Here is a 22234-nt window from a genome sequence, read left to right on the forward strand (position 1 = left end):
CTTAACTCAAGGGACTGGACACCACACATGCGCTATATTGAAGAAGATGGCGGACATTTCGTTGATCGTCATATCGATTCGCGATTTGTTTTTCTGAAGACTTGTAAAAGATGTTACACGAGCTTCTTTTAGCGTTATCTGGATATTCTGGTGGTGCATTTGTGCACAAAGAATTTGCAGGACTTCAGGTGTGTGTTCGCGGCTGAATGTAAGCTTACAACCTTTTGGCGCCAATCTTACAGTAGCTTTGAAATATTTAAGGACGGTGCCTACTAAATACAAAGGTTTTTGCGCCAGGTTAGGGCCTTGCGTAAAAAGTAGATCTTTGTAAGGGCTATCGGAATCCACAAAGAAAAAAAAGAGGGTAGCCACGCATTTTTTCGAGATAATTAGCCTTGAATCTCAACAAAAATGCTGACATCAGCATTTTTCTGAAAATAGAAGGAGGGGATATTTCTTCACAGCTTTCTTTAGAATTCGCCGTTACATATAGAAAATCAAACACACTTATAAAGTTTTGAAAACTACATGGTAAATTGTAACATAAAAACCATTTTTGGTATGTTTTTAATAACAAAATCGTTGCAACAGCACTTTTAGCGTCTCTGACAGCCTTCCTCTGTTTCAGCTAAAATACAGTCTAAATATCTTTTCCTCACAACCAGAAACTAATCACCCGCTGAATAGGCTTGCCACTTTCATTTCATAACATAAAATATAGGGGTAACCACGCGTTTTTTAAGGTTTTTGATCCTTTTTTAAACTTTTTACAGTGCCTGTTACATTTTTTCCTGTCACCTCCCCAGTAAGTAAAACATTTGCGTATCCCGCACTTGTTTTGCGCGCGCACTACGCCATCTGCAGGTACATGTTTACAGTTGGATTTCAGTATAATTTTCGACAGATAACAGCTAGTTTTTCAGCTGGAAGACGTTAACAGTTAGTGGTAAGCGATATGCTGCTGTTCTGGTGTTCCTGGTTTAAGTACAGGTTCATTAAACTTGATTTGGTCACAGTAGGAAAATTTTGCTTTCAATTTAGTCGTGTACTTGGTAGCATAGTTGATTGCGTCATGTCAACCCAGCGCGCACGTGGCGCTTAAACCATGCCTTGCGTGATGCGCAGAACGTGTGTGCACTAACAAAGGTAGGAACTGTCCTCAATAGGGTGTCTTACTACAGTTTTGATGGACTATGTCAACCCAACTTTCAACTCGTTTGAAAATTGTTTCAAGATGTTTTTCCTCTCACTAATTACTGTTTTCTTAATCCTTTTACCATTATATGTGATTCTTGAACAATTTAAACCCTAATATTGATCCAAAATGAATGACCAAGTGTCTGGGAGAGACTGGGCACCAGTAAGTTCAATGAACAGGGTTTGTACAGGTCCTGGAAAACCTGGAAAGTCCTGGAAAAAGGCTACTGGTCCTGGAAAGGTCTGGAAATCTGTTAAACTCAAGTAAAAAAACATGAAACGTATGGCAGACAGTAAGGAGAATTAACATTAAGATAATGAGAATGAAAGGGTTAATGTGAATTTTAGAGTCCTGGAAAAATCAATCTGAATCCTGGAAAAGTCCTGGAAAAGTCCTGGAAATTTGTTTCTGAAAAAGGGTATGAACCCTGAATGAAGTTTTTCTTAAAACCTACCTCAAAATTTTAGGAATAAGAAATTGGCTATGTTTAAACATTCATGCAAAGAAAACTGGAAACCTATAAAGCAGACTTTTTGCAAACAAAGAAAATGCTAGCTTAAAATGTCAGTCATCACCTGTCCACAGCCTAATCCATGGGTGAGAGATGCCTGAATGCTGAGGGTTATAATTCCATCCAGTGACATATTTTCAAACAAACATCTTGCATTTTTACGTTAATGTGGGCTATCACATTCGGCATTAAGTGATGTCCTCCATTAAGATATAGTGTTGCTCTTGATTCCTAATATGAAACTGAGAAATTGCTGTTTACTCATTTCCTTTTGAACTTCAATCCATACACTGCTGGAAACTGGATGAAGCAGTGTTCACTCTCACCAACCCTAGTACACGGCGTGAATTCTTTTCTTTTTTCCCACAATGCAGCACAGAGTTGTTTTTTGTTCCATTTTAAATAGGAATATTACTTTTTCAGCTCTCAGATGATGTATTGCACTAAGAAAGAAAAGAAATTCATTTGGGAAAATTATGTAAAAGAGCAAACTGAAAACCAGATATGGCAAAGTAAATTACACCTCAGCTACTAGAAATAAACAATGGAACTGTGTAACAGATAATTATCTGGACTTCCTAAAAAGCAAATTGGGTATGTCTACATAACATTTTTCGTTAACTTAAAATGTCTACCTAAGGGATCAGGTTGGAAGAAGCAGACAACAGTTATTTAAGAGCGTTTATGGCAGAGCCAGGCCTGTGGCAGAGCAGTTGAACATGATACTAAAAGACTTATAACATTATTATTAACTCATGCCTTTGCTGGCAACAATCACAAGTAATCCGACGGCCCTTATCTCTTTTTAACCAATAAGAAACTTGTATCTATCCTGCACAAACTGTAAACCAATCAGAAATTACTTTTAAGATCAGGAACAGTAAGTGACGCCACGAGACAAAATTATAACAGTCAGCAGTCGGGAGTGTGTTGCACAGGGATTAGGCTGAGGACAGGTGGTGGCTGACATTTCAGGCTAAGAAAATGCAAAATTTTGCCTAGTCAAAAATAGGTCTGCAATGCGTACATGTGCGGCTTACATGTTATACTTGTTATTTTATCCTACTAGTAGTTACGATATAGTAAACAGGGTCCGAAATTAACTTTTTTATGCAGGCGCCAAGTGGCGACTGAAAAATTTTTTTCAGTCACCAAATGAAAAAATTCGGTCGCCAAAAAGTGGTGCATAAAATTTTTGTTTCATAGCAAAATACATAAATGTTAAGTTTTTAAAATGTTCTCATCAGACGTGTATGTATAAAGGCATTAAATTAGCATGTAGATTACATTGAAAAGGAGTTTTTGTTAGATAGAGAGCTCTTTTAGTTTGGAAACTTAACAAGAAGCCACTTCCTTTTGACACACTTACCAGTACGAAGCGAACAAAGCCTCAAGGTTGACTGCAAATATCCTCTGGAACTAAACTTGTACTGAGATTGTCTTAGGATAATGTGGCGAGATCGACTTCCACTGGTTTAGAAGCCCACGCTATGTCCAAGTCTTGAATGAAGTTTTTTGTGTTTTCTTGATCACCAGACTGCAAAATGTTTGGAAAGTTTGTAGAGCGCCAGGAAACATGACGGTTCATTGACTATTCAATTGCGGAAGGAAAGCATGTATTTACACACTGCGCCAATGGTATGGCTGTAAGATGAAACCGCTGAAAACATGGTGGTCGCTAAATTTTGATTTCAGTGCGCAAATTACAACGTTTTTGAAAGTCATTTAATGACAATCATACCTTTATATTTTTTATCTTAATTATTTTATATTAGGAAAAAACTTTGACAAGACTAGAGGTAAGTTTCTTGTCGAAATCAAACGTGAAATTTGTTGATTTAATTCCTTGAGCCGTGGTCAAAACATTGCCACGACGCTAAAAGTTAGTCACCAGTAGGCGACTGGCTTTGAAATTCTGGTCGCCAATGCTAAATTTTCAGTCGCATTGGCGACCAGCTGGTCGCAATTTCGGACCCTGGTAAATGAGATGCTGCTGTATTGTAAATGTATTCCCTAATTTTGTGAATGTCTGAAAGTTATATTTTTTGTTACTAGAGTATAGGTATCTTTCAGTCATTCAATAAATCAATCAAAAAGTTACAAGTTTACTATAGTAAAGCAGAATCACAATAGCAGCTGTAAATTGAGTGGATTCCCAAGAAAACCTAGCTCCTGTTATGAAGTCCGCAGATAATTAACACTTATTCCATGAAGGCATGTTGAATATGAGATGATAGATAGCCCATAAGGCACGTAGCACCAAGCTGGCTATAAATAATAATCATCTCATATCCAGCAAGAAAGAGTGACCAGGATAATTGTTTTCTTAAAAGTGCCCACAAAATGTAGAAAACTAAACTAAAATGAAATAACAATACTAACACCCCCAATTACACATCTGCTTACCATATTTGTAGAGCATGGTACAATTGCTGATACACCATGATCATGATGGCTAAGGCAATGAAAACTCGAATTGAACTACCCAATGATTCAGTTTTTAATAATTCTGATCATATTAATGGCGTAACAAATTCAAATAAGACATATTCAAAGATCACATTAATGTATTGTTAACAATATTGATTTCTTAAAAACATAGCAAAGAAACCATTGTCTAAATCTCCAATATATAATAGGTTTACAGTCCAAACAATACGATTATGATTACTAAGTAAACAAATGCAAGTCAAGTCTGATCTGGTAATTTATTTCACTTTTGAATATCTAAAATACATTTGTATATTTGGACAATGGAAAAAGGTCAATGTTCATGAATATTCAAATTGAAGTGAAGAAACATACTCACACAAGAGTAATTTAAATATATTTCAAATGACCGCTCACCTGTCAACTGATCGCTGAATGACCTCAATGTCTTGAAGAAATAATTCCACTAATATCAAAATTTAAAACAATAATTATATTACCATCTTGTTTCCGGAAGTCTTGAGAAGGCAGTCACCTTCTTAATCTGCGATTTTTTTTTTTTCAAACTTAGCTTAAGCTTAATTTGTGAATTTTGGAATTTTGGAATTGGAATAAGCAACAAGTCTTTTCTTTTTATGGGGTCACTGTTTTCTTGATTAGTAATTAAAAATGAATTCCAGAAATATAGTTATTTAGGCTGGAACTCTCATTCACTCAGGCTTTGTACAGTTTAGGGTATTTGAACAAAAAAATAATTGATGATCAAAAGTCCCCATTACAGGCCGACATTATATTGCTGTAAGTTTTTAGCTAAATTCCATTCCCCTTATGACTTATCATTTATAAGTACATAAGATCTTACCAAGCGTTTATAAACTTCTGATTCTGTAGATAATTATGTTTGACTTTTAAGGTTGCCGCTGACTTGCCATTTATCCATGGAAGTGAAGTTGATCTCCTAAATAGAATTTGCAAACTTGGATCCTACTTCAGAAAGTTTCAGACATTTTGCAGAAAGTATTCAGAAGTTTCTCCTGTTATAAGAGATAATGGTGAGTAAACTGTGGAAATTTTGCATTGATGTATTCATTATTAAATGTTATTTAATTAACTCAGAAGCTGTTTACCTCTACAAGAAATATAAATAATGTGCATGGCAAGAAAATTCATGTTATAAAGAACTGGATCATTGGATAATGCAATTTGAGAGTTTTTGTTGGCTTAGCCATCATGGGTTATGGGCCATTATACCATGCTCTACAAATATGGTAAGCATACATGTGGTATTTTTCATTTTAGTTTTATTAGTTTTCTTTATAACTATTATTTTCTTTAATTAATTTTTTTTGGGGGGGGGGGGGGAGGGGGCCATTTTTAGTAAAACAATTATTCCACTCATGCCTGTTGGATATAAGATGATTTAGCCAACTCGGCGCTACTTGCCCAGTTGGCTATCTATCACCTCACATCCAACGCATGCTTGTGGACAAATAATTGTTGCATAACTAGTATACAGTTGTATATCGTCATGTGTAATGTGTAATGTTTGGGAACTCTTACTACTCTTACTCTAAAATGAAATTATTGATGCACAGCAAATTTTTATTCAGTATAGCCTTGCTTTTCAGACACTTAGTTCTGTCATATATTGTTCAAACATACACTGGTTTTGGTTCCCATATGATCTTTAAATTATAATCTTTAATGGAACTGATTTTAGCTGTTTTTATTTTATTATGATGTTACATGTAAATATGTTTTATGAAGCTTCTCTTTGAGTATCATATTTAAATGATGCTCTATCTTTTATGGCTATTATTGTAACATTCATTCTTATAGCTCATTTGTATAAACAATCATATTAATTTATAATGTATTTTAGCCTTCTGTGCAAACGTTCTGGATATTTGGAAATTTTACTGCTTCTAGGAACAATACAACAGGAGCTGTTTGGTTTGTACATCCAGGCATTCTGCATTGGGTTGGATCAAGTTCTTGATTCCTACAGGAAATGTCTGATTGATTTAGAAAAACAGGTAATAATTTATCTGTTATTAGTCTTTTAGCAAAAACAGGTTTGTCATCTACTTTATACCAACTACTGTACCTATAATTATTATATTACTTTTTAGTGATTAGTAAATAATCTTAAATAAATGAGAGTGCATTGCTATGGTTAAACCTTCAGATGGCAATTTTGCTATATATCTGTTTAGCAGGATAGTAACATTAAAAAACGACCTTTCATTGAAACTTTAGGTCTGAATGAGTTCAAGCCAGATTAATATTATTTGTTACCCCCCCTCAGTTCCTAATCCTACCCTGCCCTGCCAGCATCCCATATCAACCTCCCTCCCCTAAACCTACCCCCTCCCCCCGATCACTTTTTTATTTTGTACTCACCTAGATTTGAACACCTTATCTCTGACTTTGTAGTCCACATTCCTCTTCACTAGGCCAGTTGAGCAATCGCTGCAAATTTACTCAAATTTGTTGGTCTAATAAGTTAATGGTCCCAGCCCCCGGTTCCCTTTGACATAAATTAATGTAGGTTGAGATCATTCTGACCTAATGAACAAATTGACCTACATTAACAACATGTATGTTGAGAAACAATTGATATTGTAGTAAGAAAATGTCTGATTTAAATATTTTTTGGTTGTGTTACAAACCTGCAGATTTATAAAAGTTTTCGAAAATATTAATGATAAATTAGAAAGGAATCCACGTGAAGTTTGAATGACAAGTGGACAAAAACTTTGTACCAACATTATTTACATTGTATCACAAACCTCTGTGTGACTGTATGAATATCTTCTTAAAAACAATTCTAACAACACCAAATGTTGAAAACAAATTTTGAACTCTGTATGAAACACTTGAAAGTACTGGTGAAATGAAACTGATAATGAAATTTTACCTTTGTATAATATCTCTGAACTCTGAAATATATTTTCTCAAGTTCCCATGGGAAATTGTTTTCGGTGTTACTTCAGGCAACTATTTGTATCTTTAGCTTTAAGAAAATGTAAAAAGGATTGTAAAATAACCAATTATTCTGGTACCAGGTTTTTGTCCCCTCAAAACTTAAATTGCTTGATTTCCTATCGGATTTTGTTAAAATCTTTGAAGAAAGCTGAACATTTTAGAGGCATTGTGAGTAACCTTGTTCAAAAGATTATTGTGATCTTTGCAAAGTATATGTAGCCTGAGTGTATACATTTTTGGAAAAAAGTAGTGCTCACTTTATTTTGGTAGCAATAATTACATTTTTTCATTTTAATTTTCTTAAAACCATACTAGATTCTTGAAGATCCCGAGGTACCCCTGACTTATCTTGAACACAGCCTGGAACAGGTCTGTTGAAAAAATTAGTTTTATTAATGAAACATTATTAATTGAATTAGAATTGTGTAGTAAATATGTTGACGTCATGTTTGCAAACGAGCACTGATCATGACGATTATATTTTGATGGATCATGTTAATAAATTTTGTTCCTTTTCAGTATCAAGTTTTGTTTCCTGCACTTTGGACAGTTATTGAGCAGATTCAAGCTAGTAAGGTATATCAATATTGTGTTGAATTTTATTGTGAGCTTGCAGTACACGTTTGCTGAGAAGTGCAATTTAATGTCACTATTCCATTGTTCAAACTAAGTGAAGAATGTAACACAACCAGGAAAAAGGTAACGACAACAAAATACGTAAACAACAATATGGCGTAATTGAGGGGGACAGAGCCCTGTGTCAGGTTTGATGTGACTTCATGATAGGCGCACAAACTAAAAGCCGTTTCTTATTCCCCCACTAATGTGGGAATAGAAGTTGTAAGAGTATTGGCAGAGGCTTTCTTATCTCCTCAGCACAGCACAGTTTGGATCGGACAAGATAAAGGCCAGGGTATATGATGGCAAGACACAAGGAGTGACCCTAGTTTATTTGCAAATAACAAGTAAAAGCCCTTCTCCAAGGAAGGGAGGGTGAGAAATGTTAAAACCAAGTTTGATTTGATTCTTATGGGATTGAATCATGTAAGATGAGTTAAGTCGATAGAATGATCAAGTGACATAAGAAGAGCTGTAAAGTTCTTCTGTAACTGCGTAATCTGCTAATCCCAAGAGTATGACCTGTGGAGCTCAAGAAACTAAATAGTAATTGCTGACTGTTGACCGTGATGTGTTTCATCCTCAGGCCTCAGGATGTCAAATCCTGGACATTTTGCACCAAAGTTGTAATTGTGGTATCCCTGATGTGAGGGATGCTTTAGAAAGGTAACTCAGATCTAAATTCTGAGGATATAGTATTCCAAATTTTATTATAAAATGCACATGCTTAGAGTCAAGTCTGACAAATCTGACTGGCTGAGAATACAAAACGATTACTCTGCACATGCTAAAAAAATTGGACCTTCCCAGAGGTCGCGATTCTTGGAGCTGACCAAAAGGAGCATGGCCTCTGGGGACGAGAATGCTAAGATATAGTCAACTTTGACGCTAACTAATCTGTGCATGCGTTTGGAGCGAATTTCTTTTGTTCTTAAGAGAATAGCACCACAGTGATAGCATGAGATTTGCAAAACCATATACATATTTTTGTCAAGTTATCAAAGAAAGCAATGTAACTATGTCACATTTTGCGTAATGCACACGGGTACCTATAGTTACCCCACCCAACCCCCTTCCCGCAAGGCTAACTGATTACTTGAAATTAATTAAACAAACATTAAAGTTTACACCTTATTGTGTTAGTGCCTTACTGAACAGTAGCCCCCTAAACCATCCCAATAGTGCACTCTGCACTACAAATGATATGGTACCACAAATGTGCAAACTAACTTGATGAGCTTTTTGGTTTCATTTTCTTTTGTTCAGAATCCTTTTTGTGTGTCATGGTGTAATGTATAAACAACTCAGTGCCTGGGTCCTCTATGGAATTCACATTGATAAACACAATGAGTTCTTTATCAAGGAGGTCACTGCTGCTGACGACCAGACAGTGAATACGACAGATGATGATGTGTCAAGTAGCAGCAATGACCTGGGAATACCTGGAATAACAGGAAGGCAGCTAGCAGAAATATTGGTAAGGAATTGATGTGAACTGGTCAGGAAATGAGAAACTGGCATCTTAACAATGTTATTATTTACTTACTTACTTACTTACTTACTTACTTACTTGCTTATTTATTTATTTATTTATTTATTTATTTATTTATTTATTTATTTATTTATCTTAACTTAAGAGAGTGGTCTACATAACCAACATGTAACAAACATTGCATTTTTGGCAGCCAAAAAGTGCAATTATGGCAACAACCAATGAACATAGAAGTAAGGCACCAAAAAATGGATCAAAATCTACCAGTCACACACCCACAGATGTGACCTTTTGAACCCCTTGATGTAAAGTTCTGTTTTCTGAGAGGTTTTGTAAGATATTGACAGCAACAAAACACAAAACTGTTGATTGTGCAGCATTTGCATGTCATTGAAAGTCTCAGTAACTCATGAGAATTGAAATTTCTCTCATTTTTTTGCAGGAAGGTGAAGCAAAGAAGCAAACACCTGCTCAATGGCAGTTTAGAATAAATGCAGAAATGCTGCCATCTTATATTCCCACAAGAGTGGCTGATAAGGTAACAAATTTTGTGTGGGAACTAGTGTTCCACTGGCATACAAAATTACGATTTAGTTATTTTCTCAGGGCTACTAACCTAAACTTTTGCTGGTTGATATTCCTTATTATCTTTGTTAATTTCAATCACAAGCTTGATTTTTAATTTTCCTCACTGCAAAAATTTGTTTTTAAAGTTTCATTGGCATGTGGGTTGTGGGGGCAGGGGGCATGGCAGCTTGTTAAGGTTTGGAAATTGTGTGATTTTGCAGGAAAAAATTTTCATGATTCAGGCAACACCACTTAGGAGAAAACATTCCAAAATAATGCTGTAGGCATGATTTCCAAAACCTGTAAAAAATACAGTCCTTGTATGATTAGACTGCCCAGTTGTTTCTTCAGAGAGTTGGTACTTTGAGCGTCTCGAGTATATTGAGATGCTCGTCTTGAGTAGTCTAACTTCTGCAGCACATTTATTTAAAAACACTTGAATGACTCTGCTTTTGATCTGCCAATCACTGGCATCTGCTGCAGTTTGCACCTAACTTTCATGCCTATTCATGGTTACTGATTTTACAAGATTGGTTAGACCGTTTATAGAGGTCATAAAGTATGCGAGGTTTCAAAATAACTATTTTTGGAATTATAAGAGTTTCATTAGATGTGAGAAGTGTGCCATTATTGTTTTTCAGCAATTTAAATGGGGTTGTTTCATGATTTCAACACTGACACATTGAGGTTTACGCTATTTTTTCAGGCAAGTAGGTCACCATCCCCCAAGTCCATAGGTGCCCATACACATAAATTATGTGAAGTTTTTTTACTGTAGCTGCCATTTTTGTCTGGATAAACTTTTAAATTTGTGTTAATTTTGTTTCCTTGTAGGTTTTGTTTATTGGTGAATCAGTTGGAATGTTTAAAGGATCCAAGAAAACAAAAAATTCTGTTTACAGCAGTATGTTCATTCTAATTCAAATGTTTCATTTACTTGTAATCTTTTGGTAGCTTATTTAAATAACTCAGCAGACACCCTCTGCTTATTCTGCAGGTTCTGTTATTCAGGATAAAGAACTTGAGTTCACCAAGTCTTTATATTCACTTCAACAACAGCCTAAGTTTAACTTAATGTTGTTTGAAAATGAAATTGACAAGATCAGGTTGTGTGTTGCTGAGGTAAGTATCCTATGGTTTATCTTAGTTTATAGCTAAGATCCAGGTTGGGCTTGTTATTGGGGCATTGGCCAGGGGGAGCAGCACTTATCAGAATTTTATGGTATACAAATCATGTTAAAATTATCATGTCATATCTAACAATACTGCAGTAATACACTCTGCTGACAAGGTGGCTTGAAGTATTAACCAAAATAGATAAGCTTGTCAGACATACCTTGTTCTTTTTGGTCAATATTCTGAAGATCTAATCTGTTCTGTCTACATATGCTGTTAATTTCTGGTTTATATATCAGAAGGCTGAATCAAATTATTTATTTCATTTACTGGATTTCCTTAGTGTTTTGTTGAGTACTAAAACAGGTAAGTGACAGCCAAGTATACAATTACAGGGTTGTAGCTAAGTAAAGAATCTCTTGGCTAAGGTTTTTATTGAGCTGGTCACCATTTTTTGCAAAGAGACCTGAAACAAAATTTTTGTTCCCAATCTTTTGCAACACCTTGAATGCGGCGCTACCAAGTTTCGTGTTTACAAGATGGTGGACACAGTACGCAGAAAGATATATTGAATGATTGTATTTGCATAACCTAAAAACTGTTTGCTGTCCTTTACCAAGTGATTGCCCATCAAAAAAATCCAGCCGGTGATCACATCTTTCTCAGCCAGCAAATTTCGCTGGCTGCTGGCGCTTAGCGACAACCCGCTATTGTTATAGTAAACATACAGTAACTGTTGTAATGTACTACAAACTTATATTCAGGTTTTTTTCTGTTACCTCTCCTTATATTTAGCATCTTTGGAAGCTTGTTGTTGAGGAGGTGAACCTACTGAAACATTTACAGGTGATACACGATGAATAGATAGCTTGTAACTGAATAGGTAATAAAATAAATGTAATAATTACAGTTATCTCGGTGTTTTTTACACCATCAGTAACGGATAAATGTGAAACAGAATGAGAACTTTATAGTAACAAGGTGTTAGACTTCCTCAGACAGACAAACAGATGGACAGACAGACAGACATCTTCACGGCTTCATGGAATCTATAAATAACTGGTCAATATAAGTGTAATTTAACTTCTCTTGCAGATTTTGAAAGACTTTTTCTTACTGGGAAGAGGAGAACTGTTCTCAGCATTCATAGAACATGCCAGAGGTTTACTTAAACTGCCTCCATCAGATAACACCTCTCATGGTGGGATATGTCTTTTAGCTACTTAAGCTGTGTCATGTTTTAAGACGTACTAATGTTCTGACATATATTTGCATATTTGTTCTTTTTTAGATACCAATGCAGCATTTCTGCAAGTTCTTAGCAAGGTATGTTCATTGTTGCATGAGATGTACGAGAACAGGCTAAACTGCACATGTTATCTTAGAGCAATGTTTGAACCTGACATCAATTCATGCCACCCATTATTTACTTTGAAGCAGATATATATGTTTGAATAAGAGGGAAGGGCTCTCGATATAAAACAAAACACTGTCTCTTTTCCCCCAGAAACACAAGTCTAAGTGTGGGAGAGTTCCTATTATTGTAACATTCTAGTAGCTTAGTTCCTATGTTGTAATGCTTAAACTTCCTGTAATTAGTCATGTTGTAACTTAGTTTCATATAGAGGGCCATAAGGGAAACTACAGTCTTGATTGTAATTACGCACCCTATTGAAATAAAGGGTCATCATGAACTTGAGAGGTGGGTGGGGGTTTGTTAGGGAAAGGACGCTTATTGTAAGAGTGCAAATCCTGGTTAAAATCTTTCTATGTTATCCCCTTTCTCAGTTTCTTCCTGATGATGATGAAGCTGCTTCTATGTTCACTGTAATGGTTGATAAAGAAATTACTCAACATGAGAAAAAGAAGAAAGCTACAACAACAGGTACATGTAGTGTATGTTTTTGTTGCAAGGACATCTCTCCACAACACAGGACATCTGGCTATGTTGGAAAAGGATTTCAGAGCACACCAAATGTGTGCACAGCTAATATTGATGAGGACATTTTATGTTTACTTTTGAGTTAGTTTCTCCTGTTTTACTACCGTGGTAAATTCTATGTCACTATATCTTGTTAACAACAATTCACTCTCTAATAATATTGTATGAATAAAAACGAGACAAATCTGGCAGTAAATGGGACTAAGGACACTGGGTGCTCCCTGGGATAGCAACAAGAGTGGGTGGTAGCGACACACCCTGGACAGGTAATTGGGTGGTTAGCGGACACACCCTGCGAGCAAAGTGGGGTAGTAAGCGGACTCGAACCCTAAAGCACGGTTAGCAGACACAAACCAAAAACTGTTAGCGTCAGATAAGGATACAATTGATAAAGATACCAAGTCAACGTAGTTAATAGTGTCCATTGTTTATGGTATCAAGTTCCTTGGCATGTTTGTAATGCACTTACGCAATAAAGAAATAGCATCTCTGTGGCTGAGACATATTGATGGACAGTAATACAAAGCTCTTGTGGTTAACATTACTTTACAAGTAAAGTTTACATTAACATTCATACCACTGAATTACATGGTTCTAGAATTACTGTAATAATTCAATTAATTGGTGACATGTTAAGTGTATCAATTGAAACTAAAGCGTTTATTAAAATAGCGGAGCTTACTGCAAACTTATTACTGACTTAACTGAGGGGCAGTTTGTTAAGGGTTTGCTTACTGGAAGGACGGTGCTAAATCAAACCATTGCAGTATTGTTTTCGTTTTACAGAGCAGTCAGTTGTAGTGGTATGTGGATGGGACTGTGTTAAACTTCAGTATGATGTCCAGTGGCCATTACACATTCTATTCCACCCTGCTGTGCTAGAAAAGTAAGTCTCGTCGCGACACATGAACTACTGAGTAGAAATGACATAGCCTCTATCGACTCTATCCCTGGGTATCATGATTGTCTTTTATAATAAACTTACAACCAGCTGCTTTACCGGTAGTGATTAAACTCTTAGTGGGTGTTTATAAAACTCTTGTTTGAAGAAAGCTGAATTTTCAAGTTTATTCTTAGCCTCTGCCAGGCGTTCAGTTAGTTGGGGCGCAGTGCAAAAAGCGACGGGCGAAAAAATAGGGGAGAAGCTTTCTCTCGCCACGCTTCTCCCCGATTTTTTCGCGCTGCGCCACAACTAACTGAACGCTTAGCAGAGGCTAGTTTATACTAGGAGGGCAGTTTAAAGTTCATTATCAATTGGTATATTACAAATATTGAAAAATAACATTGACATCGATTTTATGCTCATTTTATTTTGTCTGTAGATATAACAACCTCTTTAGATTTTTGTTGAAAGTTAAACGGACTCAGCTGGATCTTCAGCGAGTCTGGGCTGCTTACATGGGTACTAAACACTTATCTACTGCTCAACTATCAAATATGACAAAGATCTGGCTTGCAAGGATGCATATGGCTTTCCTGGTAGATAATTTGCAGTATTACCTCCAGGTAAGTAATTTAAGAGACATCTGTGACTGCGTTTTAGCTATGCTATGCTGCCTTTCATTCGTGAGAGTTTTGTGTGCGTTATTTTGAATATTTTCAGGGGTCGTTTAACAATTTTTCCACCAAAAGAATGGTGAAAATTGACCGTGGATTCATCCTCATGCAAATTTTTCTCGCAAAAATTTAAGCCAGTCTATTTTTGAACTTTTGGCGACTTAAGTTGTAGTTTCTTGACACAGCATCTGGGACTTAGTTACCTACACAAAAAAGGAGTGGATTGTAATTGCAGAAACAAAATGCTGCAAATCTGGATCAGTGTTAGTACCTGCAAAGGACCAGGAACGTTCATACATATTTCTTATTCTAGCTTTGTGTGAGCGAGAAGAACTTACTGAAAGTGGGTATTTATTCCAGGAAATCTTGAAAAATTCATTGCATGCTTTACCAAACGTACTCTTTTGGTTGTGAGTTCGTTGATAACTCAAACCTCTTTGTAGCAAAATGATTTCTAGTCTTGATTTGATTACAACAGGTGGATGTACTAGAAGCACAGTACAGTCAGTTGGTGGAGAAGATCAACAGTACAAGAGACTTTGAATCAATCCGTTTGGCACATGATCACTTTATTACTACCATGATGGCGCAGTCATTCTTGCTCATGAAACCGGTAAAACCTGTTTACTAGTCTGTTCTTTACAAGGTGTAAACAATAACTGTTTACAAACAATTCTCGGAAAACACCTCTCTGATCTCTACCGGGAAAGAACGATATAAAAGGCTTCTAGAGTTCGCGACTAACTAAGGAACTGAACATATTAAGAAGGGAGCAAGAACAAAGAAAAATTGTATTTAAAATACTCTACTGTAATCGCAGCTTTCAGTTCATGTAAAATGTTTCTAGCCTCATAACTTGTTTCCTCTTACCGACTTCGAGGGCCTTACTGTTAGTTATGGACCGAGTTTTTTTCCCATCGATTTATGAACGAGGATCGGTAACTTACAGTACGGAACGAAAAGACGAGGTTAGTAAGATATTTGTTATATCTCTACTGTGTGTCTGACGGATCGGGAACGATTTCTATTTACGCGGAACGGTTTCAAATTTCTGACGCACGTTAAAAGCAAAACGAGTCAATTAGAAATCGTTGTTAAGTTACTCTTAAGCCGTTCGCACAATTTAAGAAGTAAAAAATTGTTTTGTTTAAACTTTTACTTGCATTAAAAGTTAAGAACACTTTGGCGATAAATCACGAAACATTTTGGCAACAAAAACAGCTTTAAATTTTAGCGGGCCGTACAGTAGAATACGGCCCGCTAAATTGACCAATCACAGCGCGCGTACTAACTGAGAGATGTAATAACGAGGATTGTGTTTAAAGACATGATACATATTATGCCCCAAGCAACTTAGGCAATTAGGCTGTACAGCAAATAACAAATATTTGTTAATGCGTAATTTGAAGTCATACCTCTCTCCATTAATGTATTAATAATATCCATCTTTTACTTACGATTGTTAGGTTTCACACTGCCTTGATGAAATCCTGAACTTGTGCCAGTCATTCAGCTCGCTTCTTCTTCAGACAGGCAGCGCTGGCCTAACACACAGAGAACTGACACAGATTGAGAATATTACTAAGGTAACGTGCTCGAAGACAAAGGTTCATTTGATGATACTTACATGAATGTGTTTCCGTATTAAAATGTCCCCTGTTAATTAAAATATTCTTACTGTATAATAGTTCTTTCCTAATTAGAAGCGTTGTTCCTTTTCTACAGACTTACGAAAGACAGACAATCCTGTTGTTTCAAATCTTGTCGAGTGTACGGAGTCATCAAGCAAGTCCTCACCTGGCTCAGCTGCTGCTAAGAATTGACTTCAATAAACACTTCTCGTCATCTTCATCGTCATTATCAACAACTGTTAGGTAAGTAAGAATGAGAAGGGAACGACGGAACTCCTCGGAAGGCGGATAATACAAAGTTAAATGACCAATGTCATCAGTGGCAATGGCTCTACACTAGAGTGGAGTGACCAGATGCCAGGCCTTTATAAAGAACGCCGGTGATCCAAAGCCTGCAGAGATTTGCTTGGAAGCTGGGCTGAAAGGAAAGGCGAGCCTTTCTTCCGACTGAATCTCTGTGGAAGGCCTGATCCACGAAGCGATCTTAGATGCTTATTTCATCAATGTTAAACTCCTCGCAGTACACGTTCTTTTTTTCAAAAATCTCTTTATCAAACATGTTCTGTACGTTTGATATGTGTTACTGGCAGCTTGCAAAAGCAAAATGAAACATTTGGCAAGTCAAAGCTGATGGCTGCAATATTCTGAAAAGATTGTTGCTGCCAAAAAATACACTGGCGTGTAGACTGACTTTGGGGGAGCACACGCACGCAAGACCGCTAGCTACCAACAGATGGGTGTAGGCGTCTTTCCCGGCTCTGTTTTTTCAAGCGGCGACGTCAGACAACCGCTGGGAATCCGTCTGCGTTTCCAGACTATCAACAAAATATTTGAATACGTCGAAGAATTTGCTGAGCCGGAAGCGTCTGTGTTGACTTAATTATTTAACACTTTCGGTGCATTTTAAGCCTTTGTCAGTACAAATGACTGTGAATAATAATAGCTTTTTCCCTCTGTTTAGTTCTTCAGAAGCCTCTGGTTGAGCGTGACAGTTGATGAAATCAGGAATGCACGTATGGACAGGACAAGACATTTCTTACAAACGCGAAAAGAGTGAAAGAATCTAGATACTCTAACGACGTTTAGAGTGGCTGGTTGCCAGACTTTGCAGCAGACATATCAATTGTTGGATTTCCATTTGTCTCAAGTGCTCTCCATGGTGTTATTTAGGGTGGGAATTGGAAAGGTTATTTTTGGGAGTTGTTATTACTGGAGATTAGAAATAAGCCCAGATTATAGAACGCACTTAACTGGAGATGATGTGCACGCTCTGATTCAATTAGTTAATAGCTATTGACTTTTGTATTGACAAACTAGGGGAAGATATAGAAAAGCAATGGATCATGGATTTCTTTGTTTTATATGGTTCAAATTTAGCCATGCGAGATGCTGGACGAGGATAAGAATCTAGAGCGGAAGGAGAGTCATTTCCAAGCTTTTTCGGTGTTCCTGACTTCCCCAAACGATAAAAAATACGAGATGTATTGCTCACGAGTAATAAAAACACTCGCAAAAGCGTTACTAAAGGTAATGTAATTAATTTAATATTTTGTAGAAACACGAAATAAAAGTTTCCAAGTATACTTAGCTCCAAAGAAATTCAAATGTAAAGACCGCGTCATACTTCGTCGTATGACGTATGCGTTTCTATTTAACAAATTGATGTCAGTTTTCTATGGGTCTGTCCTCTTAGTGATGATAAATTGCGTCATAACATTGTCAAAGTGGCTTTGGAACCACGAGCCGCAAAATGGTCAAATGCCGGGAATAACCGAGGGAAAAGACGCCATAAACTTGCCGTAAACAAAGACAAGTGAATTTTATTCAAAATGACGCGAACGTGTCAATAGCTCTTCTCGCTTTTTGATTGGCTATTTTAAAAAAGTCAATCAAATCTCATTGGTTAAAAGTTGACAGTTCGACAGCGGAAAGTTGAACTGGAAAGCTTGCATAAATCAAAATTTTATCCGTCTGTACTCTTATTGATGATAAAAATGAGCCAATCAGCGCGCGAGAAATTGGACAGTCATTGTAAAAATCATTCTTACTATGAATTGAAGGGTGGGGATTAAGGTGGTTTCTCAGAATTGCATTGCGCATCCCTACTGCGCACGATTTCGCGTCATAAGCGCGCTGTGCATATACACAACGTCATATACAAAATGGTGGCTTTTCTAAACGGCTTGGCTTGCGAAAGACAAAGCATCTTTTTTTTTTCCTCGGAAACGAGTACCGGGACCTAACGATTTTTTTATTTAGTTTGAATGCAGCAATCACCTTTCTATACAGTGAATATGGACCAATTTCTATTGTAGAGTGGAAAATTTTCACCGAAAATGAGAGCATAGCACTCGTAAAAGATAATATGTGCCCTCAAGAACACTGCGTGCTTAGAACATTGAATCCTTGTCGACTAAATATGAGTGCCTTTATCATGAACCGTACATCAAATTACTCCTTGACATTGACGCAATACTTCCATTGTGTATTTCTCGCTCAACTTTCTTCCTATTTTTTTGCTCTCGCAAGGCGTAAAGTGAATAAATTCCGCTGTTGAGAAACGCTGTTTAAGAAACGAGCATAACGATTTTTTTCTACCACAATTTTAATTGAAGTTGTAATTTTTCCAACATGTAGAAATAAAATTTGTATTTACCTATTGACAAGACACTCACTAGATACTTTGTGGCAAATGAACAATAGTTAATAATATATAAAATTCTTGCAGATGATTTCATCTCTTGTCATGACATGAATGTAGTTTTAAAATAAGTAACATGTTCTTTCATAACGATATTGTTCTTTTTGCTGTATACACATATATTAAAATTCATTTAAGTGTAGTTTTGAATAAAGTTAATTGAAATATTCATAGATGGCTTTTGGAATATTTCAACAAATATCTGGCCTAGCGATCCCATTAACCCTGTCACTCCCAGAGCAGAACACAAGTCAAGTAATAAGCTACAAGCAGACTTCCTTTGGACTCATCACGCAATCTTTCCTTCTCAACAGACGTTCGTGAGGGAAGATTGCGTGACGAGGGTAGAGCCGAGCAAGCTTGGTTGACAAAAGACTAATTATACGATTTCATTGATGTGATGACCACAGAACCTTTACCCGGCCTAATACTTAGAAAATGTTTCACCGGCAACAAAAGCATTCTGATTGACGAACTTCAGTCACTGGTCATCTTAGCTGTCTTCTGACTTTTTAAGCCTGAACATGAAGCCTTAGCCTGATCTGAATCTCAGACGGTCCGATGTCGCTCGCTCTCACTCCCTCCTGAGATCGAGCAATCTCATGATCATACCATCTGAGAATCAGGCGAATGGAGCCTCAGTGTGTCACCATTAAATGGAAGTTCTCAACAGTAGCTTCTATCGTGAAACTTGTTGACTTGCTTCTAACTCGGGCAGAATGAGGCATCAGTGTAATGAGGATGGTGGTAATGTTAACTCAGTGACACTATCGAGATGTGTCAGTAACTGCCTCGCCCTTGTCGTTAGTTGTTCAGCAACATTTGCTAACTCTTGGTGGTAATGAAAAGCGAGTTGCGGCTAGGCTTCCTACAACACTGCACAATTTTTGCTGGCATCTTCTGCTAGGAGATTTACGGTCGACCTAATGAAATGAAATGAGAAACAAAAGACCGGTAAGTTGATTAACAGGAATCTATTGGTAACATTGGTGTGGCGGGAGAAAATCTGCATTTCTCTCCAAAGAGAACATATGTGCCCAAAATCCAAACCAAAATTAGCGCTGTAGTAGATATTTAGGACTTCATATCTCTTATATGAAAGCACACTTTAAATATACAAGGATGTTTAAATACCTGTTAAGTGTTAAGTGACTTTTCACGAGATCACCTGAAGCGAGAGCTGAAAGTAACGACAACTCTCCAGCAAGGACTGTGCTACACACAATCTGTGCAAGTTTTGTTGAATTCTTGCCTGGCTCCGATTTGTTGGCTCCACCAACACCAAGCATCTGAAAAATTGAATGACAAAACTCTGTGACATTGAGGATTGAAACTTTAATTGGTATTGCATCTGGCAGTTACTGGGCATTAAAATAGGTACATCAGTTCTGGTACGGTAAATCCTTGAATTAGCGCCTCTCCTCAAGTGTCCCCTTAGAATAACGGCCCCTGCTTCCGCCCAAAATTTAAAATAAGTGCCTCCCCTTGAATAAGCGCCACCTCCCCTCCTCCTGTTTTATGGAAGAGTACTGAGACAGCAAAGAATGTGTAGTTTTGGTCGTGTTCAGTCACAAGCAAGTGATTATCGACTCATTTACTCACAGCATATTGACCGTCCCAATGGATGGTAGTGAAGATCTGCTGATTCATTGCCTAAAGCTTAAGCAATATATTAAAAAAACGATCATATCTGACCATGATTTGGGAAAAATTAAATAAGTGCTGCCCACCCTCCCCACCCCCGCCTCGATTACGTGCCTTCCTCAAATAAGTACCCCTGTCTTCTCCTAAATTTGAAATAAGCACTCCGGGCGCTAATTCGAGGATTTACGGTGTGTTTCTTTTCACTTGTCCACACCACACAGATGTGGGTTGTTTAGCCCCTAAGTTAGAATAGCCCCTAGCCTGTATGTCTCCAACCAGAAGTTGATTATTCCCCAACCTAAAGTTGAGTAGCCCCCAAATCAGGACAGCTTCAAGTCCATATGTTACTGTCAGTAAATAAGCAGCACTATAACATTACCTTAAGACAGGCTGACTGGGGACCAAGAACAGTACCCCCTCCTACTGTTCCAACCTCCAATGATGGCATTGTACAGCTGACAGAAAAACAAATTGAGACATTCACACAGTTGTCCAAACACACCAAGAACATGCTGCACAGATTGAAATACTGATAAACTGTAAGTCTGGTAGGGGAGGTGGGGGGCAATACCAGAAAAATTGGGTGGGGTGTGCGATGAGCATCTTGAAACCCTTACCCCATTTCAGACCCAATGGACTTATGTGCACAGGGGGATAAGTTAGCAACTGCTTTTAGACCCAACCCAAAATTCAATACCCCATTTCTGACCTAACCCTGAGTCCCTGACCCTGAACTGTCCCAAGTAACAATTGCAGGGTTGCAAAATTTATATCTGGGAAATTAGCCTACAAACAAATCTTCCTTGTGTCAGAAAGGAATGTAGCCCCCTACACAGTCTTTTGGCTTCCTCCTCACTCCTTGCTCTTGTGGAGGAGGAGTGTGTGACACACCAAAAGAATGTCCACATAGACAGCTAGATCAGATGAAATGAATGACGACCATGTGAACTTAGCAGTAGAAATCAAGCCTAGCTAAAAGGTCACTTGTTTACATCTGGTTTGTTTCCTTCTTTTCCAAACCTTTACCTGATGTATAAGTCTTCTTTAGTGGGTCCACAAGGCTCTAATAAAGTGATGCAGTTGCAACTAGAAACACACTGTGCAGGGTCCTGGCCTGTGGCTATGAATATTGCTGTCACTATGTTAGCAGCATGAGCATTAAATCCTCCAATGGCTCCAGCCATGGCAGAACCAACAAGATTTTTGCTGGCATTGAGTTCTGTAAGTGCAAACACTGTTGTCTTCAAAACCTGACAACAATAAAATAGAACATCAAGTTACATTTTAAACAATATTTATTGGATGGGGTGTTTTGTGTGATTCCCGCAATAATCAAGGGGGAGGAAAATGTTAACAGCCTTCCTAGTCTGTCCACAGACCATCTGTTCGGTCTTGAGTTTGTTGAGATTGCAATTAGCAGAAGTATTAACTGCAGGAGATTTGAAAAAAAGTCTGAATGTAAGGGGGTGGCCCTGGGGACCGACTTAAGTTTTTGCACCTGCCTTGCAGCTGCTCTTGCACTCTGTGCTCACATCGCTAGTATGCTCAAAGAAAAATAACTCACAGCAAAAAATGTCAGTGGGCAGACTTGAGGTTTTCCTCAGTTCTTTTTGATCATTTTTATTATTGGTTATTCTTTTATACTTGACTACTTGAACTGTGATTTTTTCATACATTCTGTTTCTGTAATATCCACTGTCTTCTACATTTTGTAGCTGGAAGTGTGATTAACACCAGAAAATATTTGTGGCTGTGTTACCCCTCCCCCCTCCTTACCTAAGCAAACATGCTTAATGGGTGCAAAGTCTCCAGAATTTTCTACAGCTCACAGAGTAGAAA

The 22234-nt window shown here is 37.3% G+C and overlaps 2 protein-coding genes across 2 annotated transcripts in view; one reads left to right on the forward strand and one right to left on the reverse strand.

The window, feature by feature from the left end:
- On the forward strand, positions 1 to 18924 carry LOC110053318 (gamma-tubulin complex component 4-like). Its single transcript, XM_089295698.1, has 20 exons — positions 1 to 188; positions 5053 to 5191; positions 6069 to 6175; positions 7443 to 7496; positions 7647 to 7703; positions 8332 to 8411; positions 9012 to 9222; positions 9680 to 9775; positions 10639 to 10708; positions 10802 to 10926; positions 11716 to 11766; positions 12016 to 12121; positions 12212 to 12246; positions 12709 to 12805; positions 13649 to 13748; positions 14185 to 14368; positions 14898 to 15032; positions 15886 to 16005; positions 16145 to 16293; positions 17012 to 18924. The coding sequence occupies exons 1-20, from the start codon at positions 111 to 113 to the stop codon at positions 17031 to 17033; spliced, it is 2016 nt and encodes a 671-aa protein (XP_089151824.1). The 5' UTR covers positions 1 to 110; the 3' UTR covers positions 17034 to 18924.
- Positions 18847 to 22234, reverse strand: part of LOC110053309 (3-hydroxy-3-methylglutaryl-coenzyme A reductase-like) — a 12530-nt gene continuing 9142 nt past the window's right edge. Inside the window, exons 18-21 of the mRNA XM_089295697.1 lie at positions 21422 to 21645; positions 20775 to 20850; positions 19886 to 20040; positions 18847 to 19674 (exon numbers count right to left, since the gene is read on the reverse strand). Of these exons, the coding sequence (XP_089151823.1) occupies positions 19620 to 19674; positions 19886 to 20040; positions 20775 to 20850; positions 21422 to 21645 (510 nt within the window). The 3' untranslated portion in view covers positions 18847 to 19619. The remainder of the gene's footprint in view (positions 19675 to 19885; positions 20041 to 20774; positions 20851 to 21421; positions 21646 to 22234) is intronic.

The sequence above is a fragment of the Orbicella faveolata genome, unplaced genomic scaffold (assembly GCF_042242905.1).
Source record: "Orbicella faveolata isolate gen_17 unplaced genomic scaffold, um_ofav_v1 contig_26, whole genome shotgun sequence".
NCBI classification, from domain to species: Eukaryota; Metazoa; Cnidaria; class Anthozoa; order Scleractinia; family Merulinidae; genus Orbicella; species Orbicella faveolata.